This window comes from Brachionichthys hirsutus, chromosome 3, assembly GCF_040956055.1.
Source record: "Brachionichthys hirsutus isolate HB-005 chromosome 3, CSIRO-AGI_Bhir_v1, whole genome shotgun sequence".
NCBI lineage: Eukaryota > Metazoa > Chordata > Actinopteri > Lophiiformes > Brachionichthyidae > Brachionichthys > Brachionichthys hirsutus.
The window spans coordinates 7,019,047-7,037,572 of NC_090899.1; the positions used below are offsets into that span (position 1 = coordinate 7,019,047).

At 44.0% G+C, this 18,526-nt stretch overlaps 1 protein-coding gene across 1 annotated transcript; it reads left to right on the top strand.

Moving 5' to 3' along the window:
- Nucleotides 1-256: 256 nt before the first annotated feature.
- mindy3 (MINDY lysine 48 deubiquitinase 3) lies at nt 257-17,394 on the top strand. The gene is made up of 15 exons (XM_068760398.1): nt 257-350; nt 699-778; nt 1,183-1,243; nt 1,766-1,954; nt 2,112-2,163; nt 2,776-2,890; nt 3,142-3,215; nt 3,343-3,422; nt 3,525-3,595; nt 4,863-4,943; nt 11,993-12,065; nt 14,187-14,259; nt 15,719-15,806; nt 16,610-16,681; nt 17,245-17,394. Exons 1-15 carry the CDS (start codon nt 257-259, stop codon nt 17,392-17,394), a joined length of 1,353 nt encoding a protein of 450 aa, XP_068616499.1.
- Nucleotides 17,395-18,526: the final 1,132 nt, after the last annotated feature.

Here is an 18,526-nt window from a genome sequence, read left to right on the forward strand (position 1 = left end):
CGTGGTCTATGCTAACATCATGATCTGCTGAAGACGTTTACCTTTGTTTCATTTTTCCTGTCCGGTTTACACAGCAGACATGGTGTGGCGATGTTGTTGATGTCATTCCTTCCCGGCCGGTTCATTGTAACGTGCCACGCAGGTAACCGATGCCGCAGGCTCGACCTGCCGAGAGAAGCGGATTATCGACCTCGGAGGTATTTGACCCATCGTGGCCGCTGCACTGAAGAGGGAGTGCCTGCCAGTAGAAGTCGCCATGTCCGGGTTGAATGAAGAGGTGGTGGATCTGGTTTGGGGTCGACCCTCCAGCAGAGGAGTGTCTACCTCCATCTTCCGTAGATGGACACAAGGTAATAGAGTTTTGTCTCACTATGAACAAAACACCTAATGTGCAAGTGGCCAGCCACATTTAATTATTACCAAAAAAAAAAAAAAAGAAAGAACATTTTAGTTAGCATCGTCCTCGCTCCATTCATTCATTCATTCATTCAGGTGCTCATCTCTAACTGAAGATCTGATAAGATAGAATACACATAATGTTGTTGTGCATGTGATTGGTATGAATCAAGCACAAACAAGTCTTCTCTGCTCTGTGCTCCTTAACTTGAGCCTAAATGTAATGTATTTTTATGTGTGCATGACATGCCTTATTTTTTTTAATAATGCAAAACATTCTAACACTCTTTTGCTCATAACAGGTTTTGTTTTTAGTGAGAATGAGCACACAGCACTGGAGCAGTTTGAAGGAGGCCCATGTGCAGTCATTGTACCTGTCCAGGTAATCACCGAGGACTATTAAGGGCCCAGTCTCTGTTTCAGAATGTTCCCTGAGTACTGCAAGCACTTACAGACTCCTGACATGCTCAGTGGGTGGAAATAAAAATTGCAAAACATTGGGAAAATATAGTCTGCATCATTAGTACTACAATGTGTGTAACTTTAAAATGTTCTCCTAGGGATTTTACACTGAGGCAACGTTTACTTCTGAGTTGATTATGTATCAGTTATGTATCACCATGTCTGGTATTCGTATGCGTTACTGGTGATACATAACTGACAAACAATGACTGTTCAAATAGTAAGCAAAGAAATAAGACAAAGTCTGACATTAACAAAGTGCAGCATATTGCACCATGAAATAATATTGTTACCAAAAAATGCTGAATTTGAATTTCTGTGCAGGCATTCCTCTTGAAGAACATTCTCTTTGGCAGAGAAAGTTGCAGTTGGAGACAGATGTCAGGTCAGATTGGATGAATGGATGGATGGATGGATGGATGACTGGATGGATGGATGGATAGGAGGGGAGTTTGGGGCTTCCGCTCGACTGTCTGAATACGTTTTGTAACCTTATAGCTTCAATCTCAAAAATCCAGGAATATTTTGTGGCATCCCTTTAAGAATGAGTTGAAATCGTCACAACTACTTCTAGCTGCTGTTAATAGTTTTGGTCTCACGTTTTGTTCAGTGATTTAAATCCAGAAGTTAAATATGCAAAATGATGTAAAATAGTAAAATAATAATGCATTTACAAAAAGCCCGGTTTTGATAGCGAGGCCATTTTTTATTAAATCTCCATTTTTGACTTGCAAAATGTTATTGTTTATATGACATTTATATTAATATGTAGTGGAGCAAAACATAAATCTAATGAGCATTTAGAAAGACTATATTCTACACAAATGGAATGAAATGAGCTTCAGTATCATCTGTCATTTTCCAATGGCTTCTTAAATTCTGTATGTTTTGTACTCGTGTCTGTCAGAGGAGGAACAGAAAGCAGCACTGTGCTCCACTCTGAGTGAAATCTTGGAGTCCGCCTGCGCCAGCCCCGCCACGGGTTTCTGCCTGTTGACCTGGGCCAAAGGACAGAGCTCACATCCGAGCATACATACTAAGACACAAGCGCCAGACACGCCAGAGAGCAGCCAGCTGCCACAGGAACAGCAACCCAGTGAGTCCTGCATCTGTCAGAGGCACATGAGGAATAACAGCAAACATATGAAAAATATTAAATCTAAGTAAAAAGAGTAATGATTTGAACGACACTGTAGAATATTTCCATGTTATTCTCCAGATAATAAATTTTACCTGCATCTTCTTGTGCCCAGCTGCTCTTGCTGCTGAGGATCATGGCTTTGAGCAATTTCACAGTTTCCTGCAGTAAGTGATTCATATTCTCATTAAACATCTCATACACACACACACACACACACACACACACACACCTACACACCTCATGCAAAGTACCCAACATGGGGGGGAGGGTGCTTTCACATTGAATCTGGTCACGAGATGGCAAGTCAGCACATTTACTGATTTCCTAACGCAGAAATCTAACTCTCGCCACTTTTCTTGCACATATGCGGTCTGTTACTCACACTCACACACACACACACACACACACACACACACACACACACATTAAAAGGATGCAAGATTGGGTTTGCCAGAAGAATTATTGGAATTGTCGCTACACAGCAAGCTGGCAGCTGAGATCACAGTCAGCAAAAAGCTATGCTGACTGGCAGTGAAGGAGTGCATACCTAACACAAATCCACTTGCAAGGACTAGTGTGTGTCATTTCGCCACAAAGACGAGGTCAAACGCTTCCTAATCCTCTGAAGGATTTGTCTTGATTTATGCCTTATTAATTTAAACGTCACTTACGTGCCATGAACTATACAATAAGCACATTAATCTCTTTCATCCAAGCAAATCTTTGGTCTTTTGAGTGTTTCATAAATCAACATGATGTTTGTTCCTCTCCTACAGTAAGCGCACTGTAACATCAGTCTCTGGTCTCAGAGAGGAGGTGCTGTCCCTCTACCACACCTGGAGGGGGTGCTGCGGAGTCTTGCTTTTCCTCTATTCTGTCATCCTCACAAAGGTGAAACAGGAAATAGCTTAATAGAGACGTAACATTCTGGTGACATTGGTAGTTTTTTTTGTATATTGTTCAAGAAATGTACATTTTAATGAAAGTTCCAACCATGTAAAACGTGAAGAAAAACAAAACATTGTTTTTTTTTTCTAATTTTCAATGGACATAAAGGGATTGTTGTTGGTCTTTCTAAATGATTGCATCTGTGTTGACCACAAGTACACAGAAAGTAAATGCAGACTCGTCTCATCTGGCAGGGTGTAGAGAATATAAGAAATGAGATCCAGGATACAATGGAGCCTCTCATAGACCCTGTGCACGGCTACGGCAGGTATAAAAACCCTCTTATGTTCATATCAACGATGTTGCTGCGAGAACTCAAACAGCGTCGTGACATCAGTTTTTGATTGTCATCTGTTGTCTGGGAAACTCTTGATGTCTCCTCGCTGTATTTTCAGTCAGAGCCTGGTGAACCTCCTTGTAACTGGCCACGCCGTCTCTAATGTCTGGGACGGAGACACGGAGTGCTCCGGCATGAGTAAGACTGCCATGAACTTATGGCATACACACAAAAAGCACGTTTGAGCAATGCACGCCAGCTCGTACTCATGTATGGTTCTTCTTTCTGTCTGTTCTGTAGAGCTGCATGGTATTCATAAACAGGCATCTGTCGGCTTCCTTACACTTATGGAATCCCTACGTTACTGCAAGGTACAGACACTTCCTTGTTTTATCCCGCTCAAATTGTCTGATGTTATTCATGGGAAGACATGACGAGAATTTTTTTTTCTTTTTTTTTATATCTCGAGCTTGCCTTGGATGAAATGTTTTTTTTCTCAAAATTGACTCCGTTGTCGGTTTTGGCTTCAGAAGGAACTGATTACAATTTGGCCAAAGATAACACTTGACTTCACAAAACACGTTTTTGGGCTCACGTGTCATTTAAATGCCAGATTAATTTGTCAGACTAATATAAGAAAGTAAAATAATAAAGTTATCACGTTTTGGATCCCAATAGATCTGTCATCTTGAGCTTGACACTGGTGATTTTATCGATCTGTGCAGCTGGGATACAACATCCATATTTGGTGCATTACAAAACTTCAGAAATTCAGAATCACAAAGTTTTGCTGATTCTGAATGTCAGATGGTCTTTGTGCAAGTTCTCGTTATTTCTCTGGAAAGTGGTCTCTGACTGAAGACGGCGTGTTTCGCACTTGACTTTGTTCACTGGAATCAGTCACGTCAGTATAGTGAAAATCCTTCACAGTCTTCACTGCACGCATTAACTGCGCAGCTAAACGCTGCTGTAAACTGCGCTGGTGGATGGCGGCATGCAGCCATATGGTAGTAATTCTATTTCATGATGAATTGACATTGACACCAACTGTATACAGTAAGATGAGCGTGCTAGGAATACAAATAAATGCACAAATCCTCAGTATTATTTCTGACTCAGCGATGTGGGACAAATCCAACACACAAACACAAAGTACAGTGAACCTGTGTTAATATTCATATCAGAAGGAAAAAGGACTAATCAAAAACTCAGTCCCTCCGCTTTGTTGTTGTTGTTTTTTGCAGATTGTTAGAGTTTAACAAATAAATGTCATGACACATTTTAGTGATCCTAAAAAAGGAATCTTTTTAGGATCACTGAACGCTCTCAACAGGAAAATGAACCAGATCTGACAAGGGTCGCCAAAGTATTAGTAGGTAAATATGTAAGATCGGCTCATCAACTCAAGTCTGCTAATATGTACGATGCTTTATGGTTTATATAGTTTATGTTTCTCTGTGTTTATAATGTGTTTTTACTGCGTGTTGTAGCGTTAGAGAAGTACCATGCTTTTCTTGTACTGCGGTCTCTTGTCAGGTGCTGATGCGCCTCATGAAAAAAGGCATACCTCAGATTTTAAGCAATGAAAACGGACAAAAATATTGTCAAGCATTCCATTTCTATGTGTGTGTGTTTTAGGTCGGTGCATTCTTCAAGTCTCCAAAGTTCCCTATTTGGATCCTTGGCAGTGAAACGCACCTCTCTGTGTTTTTCACGAAGGCAAGTTCAGAACACTCATCCAGTAGTGACCAATCACGTACTGCAATCGCACAGACACTGTGTGTGAAACACACACGCTGTTCCACGTCACGGGTTAGAAAAACCAAAATATGGAACGCACTAAAAAGATTTAATAAAGCGCAGATCAGATGTCGGTGTTTGGACAAAATAGGCTGAGAATGAGGGAGGAGGGGAAAAAACCGAGCTGGATATCGTCATATAAGGTCAGTGTTGTTTCTTGGCTTTTCAGCTATCCAGTATGAAAGGAAATAAAAGCTGAGACTCCAATGAGGAGCAAGTGAACGCACACACACACGCGCACACACACACACTTGTTCCAAAAAAGTCATAATTCTAGTCTCTCAACCATTTGTGATGAACAATGTGAGGTTTGTAGTGACATAAACTGCTAAATTTAGACTCCAATGAGAAACACCATATACAGTAAAGGTCGGTCTGCTTTCACTAAGAACGAAGGAGTCTCGGAATCTCAAGGGGCTGAACGACAGACCGTATTATTTTTCTCTTGGGTCACAGCATGAATAATGAGACGTGTTAGTGCAGGATGTAAACATGTTCATCACCTCTATCGGTGAACATGGAACTGAATACATTGCTGTGACCTGTGCGCTAAAGCTGGCAAGTTGTTTGGCAGCAAATTGATTCTCCATGCTGTTGTGAAAATGGAACCAGAGATCCCGAACAATCTCCTGCAATCATCTCCAACATGCCGCCGCACCCTTAATACGTCATTGATTTAAAGCTCCGTTACATGCATTCAGCTCAAGCCTCCTCAGTGAGTGGATCGTGTGTTGGTTCAATGAAGTCGTCATGCATGCGCTGATGACTTACCGATTGCTGAAGCACACGCACACGCACACGCACAATGTAAGTCTTGCGCACACATTCCAGAGTAGAGGGAACCTTATCCTGATTAACATTATTGTTGCATGTGACTTCAGGTGAATGGCTTCCTATGGGGAATGCGATTCCAAAGTTCCCATCTGGATCCATTTGTTAAAACTAGAGGCTTGGAACACACTTGAACACACACACACACGCATGCATGCATGTGCACTGGCGTGCCCGGCTGCATGATGGCTCGGCTTTGAGGGGTAAGGCGTATTGCGAGGCACTCTGCTGGTGGACCTCAGGGAGTGTGAGCCCGCCTTCTGTGCCTGGCATTCTATGTTTGGCACTAATTGGAAGCACTCTTAGATTTCCCAGGCATTGTGATGCAGAAATAAATGCTACCTAGTTATGTAGCTTTTAGCATCAATTTCGAGTCACAAAGGCAGAAAACCTGATCCCTACATCTGAAGTGTCAGCGTCTCCTCCTGTCTGCCACAGGGGATGGGCGTGTATTCCCCTGAGTCACCGTCAGTGTGTGACTGCGGCTTTCAGGCCATCATCTTAATAGCATTAGTGTGTTTTTTTTAGCTAATATGCGTACACGAAGGGCGCCTCCCCACAGACATTCTGCCTCCTCTGTTTTATTAATTTATGTGCATGTGGGAAAGAGCCTGAGGTTGGATTGGGATGAAATGGGATCTGTTTGCGGACAAGAGTTCCTGAGATGCAGGAAGATGAAGGGAAGGGAAGGAGGGCAGCCGGAGAGTGAGGAAGAAGGAGGACGGGATGATGGATGAGACGTATCATGCTATATTTCATCGCTGGATTCATTCAGTCTTTGAAGTACCTCTTCTCTCCAGTGCACAGTAGAGCTGTAGCCCAAGAAAAGAGTTCCCAAGAACATCTCAACTAAGCTTGTCAGATTCTCGGTCCCTCATGGGAAGGAAAAAGGAAGCGAGGAAGTCGAAAGGAAGGATGCACTTTAAAGAGCTATGCAGTGGTCACTCAGGAACGAGGGATGGACGGCGATCCTCCTGTGATGCTTCTCATTGCTCTTAAAGCTCCCCACTGAGTGACGAGGTTCACAGTCTGTGTTTCTGCTTCTCAAGGGCGTAACGTGTGTGTTACTTGTGTGCTAACGTGTACAGTAGGTGCGTTCTATGTCAGTGATTTACTTGGAGGGAGGGCAGCTGTTGTGACTCTCTCCGTCCCTTAAGACTCCTGCTCCTGTCTGAACACACACACATATGCACAATGTCTTTCAAGGGCCGCTGGAGAGCAGGAATTTAAAGCAGAAGTATGCAGACACAGTCATTGTAGGTCGTCGTCCTTCATTGGCAAAGACACATGCGTTTACTGAAAATCCAAAAGGGCCTGGAGTGGACTACATTACTGAAGGGAATCATCTTAATATGAGCAAGATCGTCGTAATAAAATTGTAACGACACACATTTGATTTTGAGATCCTTTGCCGGAGCGTTCTCCTGCATCCCACAGTCCTCTTCTGGACTAGCTTAGGTAACATATGTTTGAGCGTAGCCCTCTGGGATAGCTGCAGTTGCCAATATCTGAACAAGTGCCTGATTCTTTGATTAATGTCTTGATAGCAGATTTATGTTGAGGCTTGGAAGAGCCTTTCTGCATGGCGCAGTCTTACCACCAGCTCCTTCCAGGGGCTTAGTAATCCTTCATGGGGACTGGTGTCTATCCCACAAAATATACAGTGTTACTCAGTGGTTTGTACATTAACACAACGTCTTCAGATTAATTAACTTGCAGCAATACTGACTTTGTAACTTGGCTCATATGTTGTTTTGTTGAGGCATGTGTAAATAGCTGTGGGGGGGATCTGTTTACCAATTTACAAACATGATTGATGTGACCTCAGCATTAAAAAAATCTACTGCAGCACAAAAGGCATCCTTCAGAGACCAAATTATTTGTCGTGATAAGAATCTGAAAGCTGCTCCAGTATTGGAGCGTGATGTGCTGCTCTGTCTCACCTTGGACAGAAACGTCTTTGTATCGTGGCTCCAGAAGGAAAACAAGCAAATACACCAAATAAGTCAATGCGGTGCGTGGAATTAGAAACTTCCTTTTCTTCTTTGTTGCTTGAGGCAACATGAGTCGAGACATTTTTTGACTTAATATTTTATAACGATTTACAATTAACACATTGCGTTATGTCATCATACATTTTCCAATGAGCCAAGTTGTGCAACAAAGAACTGGTAACATACTTCTGTCTCTGGCGTTTTCTTTCCTCACAAATGTTGCATTTCCTGCCAAGTGTCTGGAAATTCATCCAGTATGCAAGACACTGGTAAAAACAAAAACATAACCCCCTTAGTGGACTTAAGTAAGAGCCTAAATACAAAGAGATAAATAAGCAATACGCTTAAGTTGAGCTTGTACAGCCGCAGGTGTGTAACAGAACACAGGAACATGCTTCCTATTCTTGCTCTGATCAGAGGGCTGCGGCACAAACACAAAATTACAAAGCGGTGTACATTGATAATCTGTGTCAGGATAATCCAAGGGCCATTGTAGTCTGATGAAAAGATGTCTGTGTCAGTGCGCGGGTACCGTATTCCATCTTTTCCCCTGTGTGTCGTTAGCCGTTATCGGAGCCATCATTAGGACACGTAATATCCTCTGGTGTCTCCGTCTTTCACATCCAAGACGGAGCCATAAATCATGACTTTGTCCCGACTGTCACACCTGAAACACACACACACACACACGCACACACACACGCATTTTACACTACACCCCATGTAGCAAGAGAGATTCCATTGTTCTCTGTGCTTGCCATCGCATGGGTCTCAGGTGCATTAAGGATAACCAAACAAGCATGTAAGCAGCATAGGAAGCCCTCACACACAGACTCCCTCCTCGGTTTGCACATCAACCTGTTGTGTAGTGAGGTTGTTGCTACCTGCTAGGAACAAGGTGGGGAGACACTGTTCAGGACCTCTGCTTTGTTTCCTCGAAAATCTATCCCTTCAGATGCTCTATATGGCCACTCAGAGGCTCTCAGCACACACAATAGGCCTTTGGATGGACCGGAGGCAAAGAAAGAGTAACCCTAGTAAAGTTCTATGCCTACCTGTCTTTCCTGAAGTACTTACCTGCAAGAGATAAAGCATGAAAGGGGGGGGGGGGACACATGAATAGAAGAAAACGTCAAGGGCTGGAGGGCAGGAAATGGTACAAGACTGTAGTGCCTATTTAGCGCAGGGAAAGGCAGTTAAAACTGGGCAAGAGAAAGGGCAAAAGTGGGGGGGGGGGGGGGGGTAGTCTTCAGGGGTTGTGTTGTCAACCTAAGAGAGCCACGAAGTCTAGCGAGCTGAGAGCAACAGAAGTGCAGATGGTATAGACGATGGTCAGGAGAGCCTCCCCGAAAAGGCCCATTCATAGAGACGCTACAAGGATATCGGCTGAGCTAGCTACTTTATCCACTGTAGAGGGGGGGTCGCAGGACATCTGGTCAGGCGATAGGTAACAAATCCTCACCTGCTCTTTTATTACATAGTAATAGTGGTGAGAGATTGAATTTGAAATATTCATTTATACGCCCGCCAAAAGGGGTGTATTAGGTTGCTTGCGTTAGTGGACTGGTCTGTCATGTCTCCCCAAAACCCACAAGCCAGAATTCAGGGGAAATATCGAATATGCTCCGTAGGGAGTTTCTTCGCTTTGCTTTTTTGACATTTTTATGCACATTTGACCTTTTACGACCTTCACCACATACTGTGTTTTTCTGTGCTCGTGAGACACAAATGGTCTAATTTATCGTTTCAGGTTTTTGGCTGATAAACAAGACCCGTTTGATGTGCTGTTTTAGTTGGGCCCAATGTCCTCCGCTACTTTGCCCTTAGGGTGGTCTGAACGGGTGTGTTGTTCTTGCCCCGTTCATGTGTAGGTTAGCTTGTTCTGTTCAAGTCGGACTATTGGGACTGAAACGTGCTCCTGACTTTCATCCGGGGACATTCATTCATTCATCTCTGCATGTATGACTATTTTCACAAGTTGAAGGAGGGTGACACCGGGGGTCAAAGTTAAAAAGCAAAACAGAGTTTGTCAGAGAACAGTCCTGGTTATTGCATTCTCTTTTACACACACACAAACACACACACACAGTGAGACTGAGAGGAAAGAGGCACAAAACACACACACCTTCCCGGGGGAGTGTGTTTGCTCCATGACATGTTTTCCAACTCAGCAGTGTCTTCCTCAGGCCTCTAATAAAACACAGATCAAAGAACGCCCGGCAGATCGGTCATCACACACACACACACAATCACGTAGCTTGTGTTGCTGTGTGTGTGTGTGTGTGCGTGCACATGTTCTGTTTTGGAGAATAATACGCTGTGTTAACCCAGCTGGGGTGGGGTGGGGGGAGGGGGGGGGGCGGTGTCACAATTCCTCATGGACGTATACAGCAGACACATATCAGTGAAGCTTCTCTTCACTTTTGGAAGAGGTGCCTGTTTTTTATCTCAAGTATTCTGGGATAAGTGCAATACCTTTTTTTAACACACACGTTACTGTTAGCCCTGCTGCTATTGGAGTCGTCTCTAGACTGCTGTCAGCTGTTGAACCTAAAGCTCTATTCTCCTCCTGGGACAAAAAAAAACTGACCCTTGTCCACCTCTCTAAGTGAAACAGGGACATATCTGGCTGATGATAAATGAACCAACAGATTTATGGAGCCTGTAATGTTAACATTACCACACTATAGTTTGTGTGAGTGTGTGTTCACTGCTCAATGCCTTTTTCTCTTGGCATCTGAACCACCGGCAGCTGGGAAGCGTCTTTTCTCGATGTGTCCTGTCTCTCTCTCACTCTCTCTCGCACACACACTCTCTCTCTCTCTGTGTGTGTGTGTGTGTGTTGAACATGGTAATAAGCGGACCTTGCAACATGAAACACAATCAGTCTACTTGGATCTGAAGCTCAAGCTTTAATAAAGGCCGGCTAAAGGAGATGCAGGGTTCCGTCGCTCTCCAAAATCATTGTTTGTCCAGCGCTTTGTTGTCATAAATGCTCATCCTCCCTCCCTCCATCCCTCGTGTGGAAGAACAGTGAGAACCCTTTGACTTGACGGGTCATATTTAATCTTTCTTAGCTCTTTTTCCTTAAGCGTGTCGGAAAAGGTCATTGGTGCAGGATATCTTCAGTGAACTGCGACACTCTCGCGCTCCTCATCATCATTTTCGCTGTCCTTGTGGCTCATCAGATGAATGAAGGTGACCCGGCTGTTGAACCTTCTGTAAGCGCTGAACGGCATCTGTTCTTATTTTAAGAAATATTAGATAATGTTTAAAATCGAGATTAGAGGGGGGGGGGGAGAGGCTCCATAGCCTATGAGGTCCTACACTAGTCTGTTGGGGAGGGTTTCTTTGGTAAATTTGACTTTTGCACATCTGGCAGAGATGAAGCTTATGTCAGAAAGTAAAAAAAGATCAAATATAGAAATTCCCGTGTTGGACAATCAGACGTTGTGCATGCACTGTGTTTAACGCATGGTGGCAGGCCTGGCGTAGAGAGCAAGCGTTTATTTAATTGTCACGTACATCACAACGAGGTCAAAATCGGCATCTTGTACCTGCACTTAAAAGCGACTCTGATTTCCCTGCGAGCGAAACTCTTGCTAAACCACACCAACAAACAAATACTGCGGAGCTTTCCATTAATCATGTTTCCGTACGTGTGTGACGCTGCTGCTTCCTGATCGTGTGTTTGGGGAGAAAACAAGCCGTCTAACTTTATCAGCAGATCAGTTAATAACCCCACCGGATTCCAGTGATTGCACTGGATCCACGGATTAGTCACACGCACGCGCAGCGGGGGGGGGGCGAAAACGGTCCCTTGCATAGACACCGAGCGGAACATCGTGCGCTGCTTTTGCGTGTGCATGTGTTTGTGTACACGAGTGCTGCTAAACCTTTTCACATTATCTTAGTTGTTGGTAGGCGTAGTTGGTGCTCCAGGAACACGCCGTGTTTCAGCACTGATGCTGCCTCGTCCTCCAATAAACGGACCTAATTCCTCCTCTCCTGCTGTACTTACTACACATCACCTCCGTCTCTTCACCAAAATCGCAATGTGGTCATTGATAGGGTAAAATGTGTCCGTAAGTAAGTGACCCCCCTTTTTTCTGTCCTGTCTCCTTCCCGACTGTCTCTCTGTAGGAGACGTCTCTAGTTGGTCCAGTGCCTCCGTCAGAACAGGCAAGGAGGGTCTTCCAGTCATTCGATCCTGAAGGTAATGAACAACAAGTGTGTGTCGTAATTATCATTTGCATCATCGTCCTTGCCAATTACTCACACACACACCCTTCTCCCCCCTGCACACTCGCTTTTATAGACACAATGTCCTCGCCAACTATATTACGCACATGAACTCTACTGAATCCACACCTGGAGCAAACATTGTCTCTCCCCTTCTTCCCGGTTGATGCATTACATCCTACACTTCCCGCTAAACTCTTCTACTTCTTTCTTGCCACCAGTATTTTCTTCCGCAGGCATAACAGGGTACTTCTTCCCTCTTTACAACGACACTATTATCATAAGGGTTGAGTTCAGCTTCTCTTCCAGCTGAGTCAGCCGTCATTCCTCCTTCCTTCTCATCACGCTCGCCCAAAGATCGCTTCTTGACTTTTTTCCACGTGGCTGGGGTAAGGGGCAGGACAAACGAACGATATAAAGTTAAAAAGACAGACCGCGCTGACAGATGATGAACGAAACCTTTATTTATGGAGCTTCGAGATTATAATATGGAATGATTGTACTAGTGCTTGAAACAACCTTTAATGAATTACCTAACAGGCTTAGAGCGACCCATATCTCCAGATATGGACCTGACTCGATCAGCAGTCGCAGCACATACCTTCATATTCGTGTTTCCATCGTGAAATGAGGTTGCTGTTCTTCACTGCCTTCAGCTTTAGTCACTCTCTGACTTCTAGGAACAGCCTGGTGATTTGTTGGCCTGTTTCTGTGTAGTCTGGCCTACTCCAACTATAACTCAAAAACGCATTTCAGATTTTCTCTGAAACAGCAACAATAAAATACCTAAGCCGTGACTTTTGCTGTTTAGGGACTTTTGTCTGTGTTGTTTTCTTCCTGTTTCTATGGTTAAAATTTGGATTTGCACTCACTGTAGTGGTTAGATTTGTTTCCAATTAAATATTTTTCAAAAACATTTTCTCCACATAACCAAATACTGAAGCGGTGCCTTTTGGTATTTAGAAATATTCTACTTTTTTGTTCATTTGTTTTTTGTTTCTATGGTTGTAAATTGAATTTTGGCTCATTCTGAGTCGGATTCTGGGGCATAACTTTGTTCCACATAAAATGATGTCCACATCTTTCCTGTACTGGAGGGATGTATTTGATATTCTAGATATTTTAATATGCAGTACATAAGAATTGCAACTCATAGTAACAACTTACATTTCTGACCGTCGTTCTATCGTTAAATAAAACGCTTCTGTGGCAGATTAGCCAAATATTTCACACTTGTCCTTTGTCTGTTTTTTGCTGTTGAACAAAATGACAGACTTTCACAGCTCCTGCTTCTTGCTGCCGTCTCCTGCCGGGACGTTCTGCGAGCCATATTGTCTTTTCTCACACACATTTGTGCAAAGACAGACATAAACATTTAGAGGAGCCAAAGCGGGTGCATCCTCAGACATGAATGCACACACACACACACACATGTGCTCTGTACGACGCACACAATCACACAGTGCAGTGTGTGCACACATGCTGTAGCCAGCAGCGTAGTTCAGTGCTGTATAAAAAGGCCATAAATCTGTCTGTGTCATATGTTAGAATCAGCACAGCTCGCATTGTTATGGAAAAATGGCGCCAGACGCATTCACACAAAACAGTGAGTCACAAGAGAGACACACTCAACTTCCCACCCGCTCAGCATGAGCTTTAATAGTTGCTGGTTGTCGGTGGCCCCGTGTAGAGTGTGTGTGTCCCCATGCTGTTAACGCGTCACACGACACACCAGAGGCTGATGCATGTTCCTGAACAACGGGAACACACAGACGTGCATGCCGATGTTTGTATGAGACAAAACTGCCCGGACACACACACAAATAGCCTTTTGGGGCAAACACACATGTTACTGTTTAAAACCTATTTCAGGTAACGCAATCATCACAGCCATGGAATGTAGGTCGGAGAGAAAGGACAAGGTGTGTGTTTTTACTTGTGTCTGATGAGTTCATTCTCCCCCGACTAGAGAGGGTAAACACTTCATGTGCCATATGCGTGCAGGTGAACAATTAGCCTAGTTTTTAGTTTAAGCCTGTGTTTTATGTTTTGTCTGAGGTCATCTGTCTCTCTTTCCCTCGCTCTCTTCCTCAAGATAATGGCTTCATTCCAGACTCTCTGCTGGAGGACGTGATGAAAGCCCTTGACCTTGTCTCAGAGCCGGAATAGTAAGTGCTTGCGTGTTCAAGGCTTTATGTTTGCCTGTGTGTTTCAGACTGTCCATGTGTGGGCGGGTGTATACGTGTAGCACCTGTAGACGCTATAAAGTTCTAGCTTCTAAGTCACGGCCAGGCCAGGTCAAGCAGCCCCAGACTCATGTTTCACTGCAAGGCTGCTATAATGCAAGACCGGGGGGGGGGGGGGGGGGACAAAGAATACAAGAAAGGCAGAAACAGAGGCTGTAGAGGGAGATCATTAACAGCAGGAAGAAATACTGAGAGAGGGAGGAAACGCTTTAAAGAGCCGCTTCAAACAGAAGCACGTTCTCATGTGAGGAACAGTAAGCCTTAACGTGGGCCTGGCCAAGCAACTGGACCACTGATCAGCGCTGCAGAGCCCCAGATGGGCAATACAGCACAACATAACACAACAAACTCAAGGGACACGCCCACCACAAATGAATGGCCTTATTCCTTACTACACAGCAAGACATGTGGCAGGGATTGCAACATATGACTAAGATTATTCATTAGAGCATCTTAAAGTACTAAATCAAGACTTTATTCACTCGTAACATTGTATTTCTACATATCATATGACCTGTGATCTTCAGCTACTGACATCTATTGAGATGATGGCTGTCAAAATACAAAATACGGGCTTGTCTTCTCCTGTTTCTGGTTCTATTCATATTCAACAGCTAAAGAACATGTGCACCTGTTGTTATGTGGTTGAATGTAAGATTTTCCATCTATTTTAAATGTACGGATCCACTAATTACAAAAAGAGAGAATCGCTTCCTGCATTTTTCAGACAGTTCCAAGTTCGTTAAAATCCAATCCAATGTGGCTCAGTTAAAATGCCACTTTCTGACACGTCACCCAAACAAAACGTTGAAATTACATATTAACAGATTTATATTCCGCTTCCTTCAGCCTGTCTGTATGTCATTATTAAAGAAAACCAAAGTACTGCTGCAAACAATGGATCAACACCATTCCAGAATAGCATCAGCTGATGTTGAGCATTACATGATTTATTGATCCAGACATGGTCATACTTCCTTGTAAAGGTGTCACGAGGCTTTATAGTTTGGCAGCATATTAATTAGATAGATTGTTGCTCAAGCACGAGTCAGCCGCCTGACCATCTCCTCTGCTGCACATGATTCTTTTATGAATCCTCTGATTCTCATTATTAAACCTCACCCCCCCCCCCCCCAAAATAAAAGCCTTATAAGGACAACATGAGCCATTTTATCAATAGTTGCATAATGGTATTTCTTAAAATATACACACATAAGTCCATGCTGAGCAACGGGCTGATCGTAAATTTGACGTGCATGAAACTGCACATGCGGTTTGTACCTTTTTTTTTTTTTTTAACTGCATGTTCTTTTTCTCTGTTTTGTCTCTCTGGATTTCGGGATCTGTATTCACCTCCTTATTCTCTCCTGTGTCTTCTCAGCGTCAGTCTGGTGAAGAGTAAACTGGATCCGGAGAGCTTGGGCATAATTCTTCTGGGGCCGTTCCTTTTGGAGTTTTTCCCTGATCAGGTGTGTGTGTGTGTGTGTGTGTGTTTCTACATGTGCATGTGTGACTGGAAAGGTGGACTTCCAAAGATGCACGCAAGGTGCTTCAACACATGGAGTGCGCTGTCCTGTACACAGACACCCCAGGACTGTCTACTTCTCATGCATATAGGGGGTCGCTAATTTAGCACAGTAAATCCTTTTGCAGTGAAACACATTCCTGACGCGTCTCATGTGAAATGAATGCATGCTTGTGAGTTTGCGATCAAGAGGCTCAGAAAAAGTGCTGAGGGAGCCTTTATGAGGCAGAACAGGCGAAGAGGATGGGAGGGAGAGGAGACGTGTTAAAGTGATCAGGGCTTCAGGGACTCTCCACTGGAATGACCCCTGAGCTGCAAAGAAGTTTCACTGGCATTAGCCAAACTGGACACACACTCAGAAGCACACGTGGGATTAGGGTGAGGGTTAGGGTTTCATATTTATATATAGGTATGTAAACACGAGAAGCTACACACCCTATTAGCATTCTGCACCTTCAAGCCAAAGTCAGAGGAAGTAGTTTTACTTATTAGTTGAACATTTTTGTAGTGTTGGCTGCTTTCTGATTATTTGGATTTGGCATTGCTTCAGTGCTCACACACGCACACACACACACACGCACACACACACACATGTGAATTTAGATTCTACACCTGGGCTTTGTTTCCAAGCATCAACCTTTCTGTCCAGAAATGTTCTGCCTCTGTGGGTCTGACGCTCCAGTTTGTCCAGACACTCACCCCCCAACATCACATGTTTTTTCACTCAGCTTGCCGCCTGTTTTTCAGGATTCAGGAATCCCAGACTCGTTTCCCATCTACCACTACAACGGGCTTAAACAGTCCAACCACAACGAGCGGGTAAGACACTTTTTTGAAATCCCATTTTGCATTGCTTCTGATCCCATTAGTTTTTCTTTCCCTCTCCGTAATTTCTGTCTTCGTTTCTTGTCATCATTCTCTCTTGCACACACTCAGACTTTGAGGCAGCCAACCGCTCTAGAATAAACAGTAGCTGTTGCGAGCCTAATAGCCTATCCATCCATCAGAATACCCTGGCTTAGCCTCCGATTTCTCCAAGTCATTTCAGCACGGCGGTCACTGTCGGCAGCTAGCTGTGATAGATGGTCGGACCCCGGCCTATAGAAGATTTAATTTGATGAATGATTGTTATTTGGGGGTTGTGCAAAAACTTGCTACTCAGAAATATTAATTTCTTCATGCGTCAACGTCGTCTAGTCTGCAAAGCAGCTTTTTTTCCACACTACTACCTGAAAATGCAGGAAGGCTTCCGCATGAAAAAGAAAAAACAGACACACACACACACACGTTGCTCCTTCAGGTTTATGATTTCCAGTCCCATAGCTCCAGATGGGGATAACAGACCTGCAGTTTTGTGTGTGTGTGTTTGCGTGTGTGTTTAGGTGGAGTATGTGGAAGGGACAGCGTTTGTATTAGGTTTCGAGGACCCCATGGTTCGGACAGACGACACTCCAGTCAAGCGCTGCCTACAGACCAAGTGGCCCTACATCGAGCTGCTGTGGACCACCGACCGCCCCCCATCCCTGAACTAGCACTGACACAGTCTGTGTGTGTCTATGTGATGGACCCCATTGTTACACACAAACGGACACACTGTGCTCCAACTCCCCCCCCCCCCCCCCCCCCCCCTCTGCACACTGACCCTGGAAAATCAGCAGATTACAATAACTGAAGCTTTTCTATGAACAGACGACAGCATCCGATGGGCTAAGCGAACACACAACACAGATCCAGCCGTTGTCCCTCACTAATTACACCATTAAGAGCTCGCACTGTTCACCACAGCTTCGGATTAGCACACGGGTTACCGGTTTGACTCGATACTGTCACCAGAGGCACCGCGTCACATTCTGAAGCGTACGCAGCCAGTCGACTGTGATTCACTACCGCTAATCCAGCTGTTTGAGGGAGAAACCTACCAAAGCCTTCCACTGATGAGAACACACACACCCCCCCGATAAGCGTTTACAGTGTAAAGGGACCAACCCGGACACAGAGAGCTGGCGGTCTGGAGACCAAGATGAAGATGGTTTTGGTGCTTTGTGTGTGCGTGCGTGCATGCGCTTCATGCACCACACTAGGATGTTTGAACGAGTGTTTATGTATTTATGATCACACTCAAAGATTCTAGAATAAACACTTTTTGTTCAAATACCCTGTTTGGTGGCTTTGAATCATACACGTCTCGTGTGTGTTTTGACCCTGACATCATGCAGCCTGAGGTTGAAGGATGTCCGAGGGCCGTCGCACTGTATCTATAAGCTACGCTTCATATCCACAGAGATGCGGATCAGTGATTCACCACATCCTCGGTACACTGTGAATAATAGTCTGAATACTACAAGCTTTTTTGTCCTCATTGTCACAATTTCCTGAAAGAAGATAAATTAATCATGCACATTTTTAAGGTATCCTACCGTTAATAGATGGCAAGTCTTTAGGGGAATTGCACTTCATGTAATTTTAATAGGCTACTTAGTTCTGGTTCAACCTTGTGCTGTAAAACATGGAAGTTTATCAAGTAAGCCAGGCTTTTTCCACCTAAGTTCATTCAGTTCCATTAAGAATTTTCAACATATGTTAAGCCATGTTTCTATAGCAACTGACGAAACCTAAATTGTTTCTTCATAAGAATTGCCGTATCTGACCTAATGGATGATGATG

What these genes read in the sequence shown, in the direction of transcription:
- mindy3 (XM_068760398.1), top strand. Translation starts at nt 257, where the DNA reads ATGTCCGGGTTGAATGAAGAGGTGGTGGATCTGGTTTGGGGTCGACCC. An exon ending in GCCACAGGAACAGCAACCCA is followed by an intron (nt 1,955 to 2,111) that starts GTGAGTCCTGCA and finishes TCTTGTGCCCAG; the next exon opens with CTGCTCTTGCTGCTGAGGAT. An exon ending in CTTGTCTCAGAGCCGGAATA is followed by an intron (nt 14,260 to 15,718) that starts GTAAGTGCTTGC and finishes GTGTCTTCTCAG; the next exon opens with CGTCAGTCTGGTGAAGAGTA.